Source organism: Limulus polyphemus, unplaced genomic scaffold (genome assembly GCF_000517525.1).
Source record: "Limulus polyphemus unplaced genomic scaffold, Limulus_polyphemus-2.1.2 Scaffold1494, whole genome shotgun sequence".
In the NCBI taxonomy this organism is placed as follows: domain Eukaryota; kingdom Metazoa; phylum Arthropoda; class Merostomata; order Xiphosura; family Limulidae; genus Limulus; species Limulus polyphemus.
In genome coordinates this window covers 60,977-67,365 of record NW_013667104.1, presented here as the reverse complement: position 1 = coordinate 67,365, position 6,389 = coordinate 60,977, and the positions used below count along the sequence as shown (strand labels likewise).

At 32.4% G+C, this 6,389-nt stretch overlaps 1 protein-coding gene across 3 annotated transcripts in view; it reads left to right on the top strand.

Moving 5' to 3' along the window:
- Window positions 1-6,389, top strand: part of LOC106463826 (calmodulin-lysine N-methyltransferase-like) — a 65,656-nt gene that overhangs the window by 13,365 nt on the left and 45,902 nt on the right. For all 3 annotated transcript variants that reach the window (XM_013923902.2, XM_022391444.1, XM_022391445.1), the window contains exon 4: window positions 5,128-5,189. In XM_013923902.2, coding sequence (XP_013779356.1) covers window positions 5,128-5,189 — 62 coding nt within the window. The remainder of the gene's footprint in view (window positions 1-5,127; window positions 5,190-6,389) is intronic.

Genomic DNA, 6,389 nt, shown 5'->3' with positions numbered 1-6,389 from the left:
GTTTTGTTTGTTAAGCTGCATCCTAAAATCAGATATTAAATCTTCCCACAGTAACAAGTAGTTTTGAATATGATGTATATTTACTAGAGAAGTAGCAGCTCAGTAAAGCTGAGAAAGCAAGCCTTTCGGGAATACCGGGCAATTTTGTTTAAACTAACTGCTGCCTCCTTTCTAGCTATTGTGTCTCTTTAGATGTTATTCACAACACTTCTGTGGTAAAACATCATCATCAGAGATGAAATGCTTCTTGTGGATGTATATCATCACCATCTTTTCCTTCTACAGAGGGCATTCCACTTTATTAGAATGATCTTCCAGATCCATGCTACCCTTGGATCTACTTCCTTCATTATCAGTCATGCTCACTTTGATGGCCATGGTTATTCACTACTGTCCATCTTTGTGATTTGTATTTGTAACAAACTTGTGCAGAGGATGATGAGGTTAATCTTAAACCAAACATCCTCACAGACTTTCCACAAATGATCTCTATACATACATTGGCTTCTAAGACTATGTTTTAGCAAATCAAGTCTATATAAGTATGAGTGTGTAGTCAGGTGACTTCAAGTGTGTTGTAGAAGGGATAGCTGGAACACCAGTTTCAATCTATGGTTTATAGAAATGCTGTTGTAGGCTTAAACTTCTAACTCAATGTTTCATTCTGCTAGACCACATTCTTGGTATCCAGACCATATAGTGCCTAGGTTTGTATAGCTCTCTTAACAGACCCTATTCAATTGCAAAATACCATTATAATTTCCAGTTATACACACTAAATTCCCAATTTCTGTTTCACGAGTGTGTGTGCTATTCTCAAACTGTCAAATATGCTTTTTTTTTCCTGTGACACGATGCAAACATTAACTTATCTTCTTTAATAAAATTAATAGAAAATAGTTTGATAAAGTAATTTTATTTAATATTACATAGTGCATGTAATTTTTCAACAAGTTTAGATGAATTGATAGGAATACAATATAGCATGAGGTCCAGTTGGGATACTTTTACACCAGTTTACTTTCATTAAGCTCAAATGTAAAATGTGGGTGTTGCAAACTATGCAGAGCCTTGCAATTATATTTGTACAGAATTTATGATAAGTGTATAATAACACGAAACTGAGTCACTTTGAAAAGTATTATAAAAAGAAATTGGCAAAATGTTCATCACAAACCTGCAGAAATATTTGGAACTTATTAAAATGAGTTAAAAGCAAGGATTTTGGTAGAGTATAATGCTGTGATCAGCAAAGCATCAGCAGGATGATAATTCATTTACTTTTGTGACCGTAACTTGACATAAATGTTCTGTTGATAATAGTACTTACACTTTTACTATTACTACTGATAATAATCTAGAGGAATTAAGGACATCTTCTGTACAAATGATTGATTTAAGCAAGCCTAAAAACAAGAAAAATAAAGAAGAAAATCCCCATTTTGTAATGAGAGTGGCAATAAATTATTGCATGTATAATATTTAATAGTAGAATTCTTATTCTTAGTGTATTCAGTGCTATTACCAGTAATCATAATAATAGGCATGCAGTCATTAAAAAACTAATATGTAATGTTAGATTATCTCTCCTGTAAAAATAAAATAAATAGTTGTAAGTCCGATAATGGCACTATTTATCTGAAGGGAATGGCAGGAAAATACAAATGTAATGAAAAATACAATGCCATGTATTTTTAGCTTTGCTGTAGTAGCATTAAGAATGGTGTATAGTTTGGAGAATCATCCAAATAGTCCATTTCAAGAATGAATGTACAGTTTGGGAGATGATCCCAATATGTTCTTTTCAAATATGAAGTTTTCCACAGCCACAAAGAAGTTGCTACTAGAAAAACTTTGGCTTTAGCAAATATATCAAAAGGAAATAATTAATCAGTGGGTCAGCACCAGCAGGAAAAGACAGAGTTAAAAACAAATCAACAGTAAATATGGAAAAAAATATAACTCCTACATTGCAAATTTTGAAGAATTTGTGAAATTTTTGGTTTATATTGGGATAGAAAATATCAGAAACCATTTTGAAACAACTAAAGAAAGTTGTACTTACCTTTCCAGTTATACTTTTTCTTAATTTGTAATAGCCATCTCTACATTTTTAAACGAATCCTCTGACATGAATGTACAAACATATGTAGTTTCAAGTAGGTGTGTATGTCTGAGTATGTGGTAGAAGAAATTGAAGTGAGATGCCACTTTCATATGTTAATTCAATATAAAAAAAGTAATTTTTATAGTTTATGTGACAGTATTAAAAGCCCCCCAGTGGCACAGCGGTATGTCTGCGGACTTACGATGCTAGAATCCGGGTTTTGATACCCGTGGTGGGCAGAGCACAGATAGCCCATTGTGTAGCTTTGTGCTTAATTACAAACAAACAGTATTAAACATTCTCTGAAAGTTGGTTTAAACAATGTGTTGAATATGTGGACTGAGTTTATTGTTTATCTCTGCCATTTTTCTTGATTTTGGGACAACATTTTGAGTTCCATGCTATGTCCTTCATCAGGTCTGTAATTTATGAAAAGAGGAGAGATAGTAAAATAGTAACTCAGCCCTCACAGAGCTCTCAACTATGAAGAAGTTTGTTGAATCATGTTTTTATCAAGTTTCTGTAGGATGTGATTCCACATATTTCTAGTTTGTAGGCTTTGGGTCTCAGTTGATCTTTATTCTAATATCTTTAATTAAGTTCTCAGTATTGTGCATTATTTAAAATCATGTACTTGTTCTGTTCCTAAATGAAGCTGAAGAATTCAAACTCCTTATTTGTACTACTTTGAAACAATACAAGACACAACAGTAAAACATAGCTAGTAAAGAGAGTAGCTGTGAAGTTATTTAAACAAGACACCAGCATCATCAGCTTATGAACTGACAAAAGCAACCAAACTGTTATTAAACTTGAACTGATAAATTTTAAAACTATAAGACTTCTGAAGAAAAATATGCTATGTAATTTAAACTTGTAATCATTTAATGGATGCAGACTTCTGAAGTTATGTGATCTGCTCAGAGAACATAAGCAATTCAATTTGCCACCAACTAGTCCATTACCTTTTATCTATACTAACTCCTTCTAGAAAGACATGCAGATTTCAAGTAACAAACTCCATAACTTTATATCAGAACCTAGATATTTATATCCAACTAGCATCATCATCTTACCTGCTGACAAAGGCAATTAAACTGTACTAGCAAATCAAGTTTACTACTATGAAAAGCTACAGGCTTAAGCAATGTTGTGATGTTGATACTAGACAGAGATGTAACAAAACTGTACATTCAATGTGAGGAGGTTAAAACCGGCTCTCGTGTTCAATACTGGTATGAAGGACAAAGCTACATACATTTCCATGTATAAGATTGCATGGAATATTGGTCAGAGAACTCGTGAACTGCTCCCTGCGACAGGATGTAACTCCACTAGTGGCCATTTCTCAGTGATAAAAATTAAATATCTAAAATGGGTTTAGCAAAATATGCCAGCAACACATCCCATGTTATAGCAATGCAAATGACAAGGGAAGCACAAAGTGCCTGCTCCACAGTGATTTGCCATATGTGTGATCAAAAATATCACAGTGATGATGTATGGTTAAACATGGGCTGTTTTGTCACAAAACATGTTGAGGATTAGGGCCTACCATTGCTAGTAAATAGTCTCAATCTCTACTTTAAATGGGTAAACTATCAATGTCTCATCTGGAGATGTGCACATGAATGTTGTAACCTGCAGTTGTTCTGCTAAAGACCTAATTTGCACTGCATTGTTTCTATGTAAAGGGGAAGACTTTTTTCATAATCCTTGTGGAAACTCACAACAGGGACTAAGAATTGGTTACTTCTGATGAAAAATAAAATGAAGAACAAACTGACATGTTTTGTTTTTGTAAAAACTGTCTAATTTATGGATAGTGTCTATCATACAGTCTGGAAGCTAGCTTTTGAGAGGGGCCTTAAAAGTGAGTTGAGGCACATTGGGTAAAAATTAAACTGTAAACTAAACATTTAGGTCAAAATGCAAACTAGTTTTTTGTGACTATATAGCCATGTTCAAAACACACTGTAGCCAAATCAGTTAAGGTATTTAGATGCTGTCTGTTATAGAGAGGAGACATACTAAGGTATACAGATGACATGTGAAAAGGAAAGTTGCACAGCCAAGGATGATTCCCCATGTGGGTGAAGTATTCACCTTCCAATCATCCTTGCTCATGTTTTGAAAAATGTTGCCCAACCTAGTTTTAATAAAAGTTATCTTAAAGTATTTAAAATTACAAATTAATGGAACTATGAGGAATGCTTGCAGTTAAGTGTAATGTTAACACTATTGCATAAGTATCAACTTATGTAGGTCATGTTGAAAGAGTAGGTTATGTCATATGTGCTTAAAAAAAAGAAATTCACTTTAGTGTGCAACCAGGTATTTCATTTTAGTTGACAAGCATTGAAATTATTTTAGCTAATTGAAATAACAAAAAGCAGTAAGTCCTTATAGATGCATTGTGAAGGAAGTTTTTAATTTTTTGTTTGTTAATTGATCATTCACTGACCAGAATATATATTTCTTCCTCCTCCTCTGTGTAGCTATATTTGGATAGTAATGGTAAAGAAAAACTCCTTTGTGACCCTTACGTTTAACCATGTTATCTCATCAAAATATGAGTATGTAAAAGTATTAATATTTTGATAAAATGACCTTCATTTGGACCCGTATGTAGGGGGATCTACATTTATAATAGATGGTCAATGGTAAGGTAGATTTTAAGTTGGTAGAAAGCCAATAGGATGTTGTGTGTGCCTTGACAAGAGGTATGAGAGATGGTTCTGGTTGGCTTTGAAACAATGAGAACAATAGCAGGGATAGGTATATGTATCATAGAAAGGTACAAAAAGTTTCAAACAAAATAAAAGAATATTGATCAAAATAGATGTCCATTAGATATAAAATGAAAATGTGCAAGTCTGTGCTTCTAAGACTGTTGGTTTTAATACTGTAAAGGTATTTCATGAGATTAGTTGGAAATGTAATTCTAAGAAAGTTTGTACTTTACTTAAAGGCTCTTTTTTTCAAAATAAGTATGAATTTGATAATTTTCTTCTTCTCAGAATCCTGAGTAATAAAGTCACGGTTGATGAACTGATGGGATTTGACAACACTGGAAATGTTTGTAAGTATTGCCAATTTGGGTTATAATTCAGTTGATATAAAAGTTGATGACTTGTGCTCGTTGGGTGAGGGATAAATTATATGTATGTCATCCAGGATGTTAATTAAAAGGATTTTTCTCATTTAAGAAGACCTATTAGAGGGCATGTTGTTGGAGTTTACATTGAAAAGTAATAAACTTGGCAGTCTTGTCAAAATATTAAGTTGTATTTATTTTGTTTCATTTTTGAATCAAAACTTGAAACTTTTTTTTTCAATCAAAGCAAGGAGTTAGCAACTGTAAAGACCATTTTAACAGTGCCTTGTTGTAATGCATTTATCCTGTGCTATACTATGTGATGAAAATATCAAAAATATATTAATAATAGAGAAAAATAAATATAATTCACAAGTGAAAGACTGGGTCATCTTTCTGAAAACTGAATGGCATTGAAATTTACAATACATCTTGTTTTGTGTGGCATTATACACCAAAGAGCTCTCACCTCCCCAAATAAACAACACAAAAGCTAACTAAAAATTAAAAAGAAAGATTGGGGATGAGATAATTAAAAAGCATACAAGTATATAGTGCAAAATAGTGGTGTCAGATTAACCAAGCATGGGCTCCTGGACAAAAAAAAAAAAGAACTACAATCCCACCATACACTTTTTAACTGATTGGTTGCAGTTGCTCTAAATGTGCACTGAATTTTTGCAAGCCGTACCCTATATGGCAAATCAGCAATTAATGGGTTAAATTATGACATTTATCAACAATCATATTTATAAGAAAAATCATTTATGCAAAAGTCAATATGATGAAATCAGTCAAAACTTCCACATAAAGTCTATCTCATGCACTAGGCCCATGCATTCTCAAATAGGGGCACTTATTTCGTCAAACAAGGATAATTTTTTTTACGTAAAATGCTAAAATCATACTAATTAGCTCAAAATAATTAAACTTAATTACAATATAAAAATGTTAAAACTATAAAAATTATAATTTGTAAAATGCTTGCATATTGATTTTTGCCAAGTTGAGTTTAAATATGAAACTCAATTAATACTTTCTTCAGTTCATTCAGTACGTGCTCATAACCATTTTGTGCTTGTTATAGTTTTCATGCTGTAACTTTTAAATTAGTAAGCTTTTGTTAACAAAATTTGGCAGATTATCAGTAAACATTACAATGCTTTCATATGCAGAATATCAAAA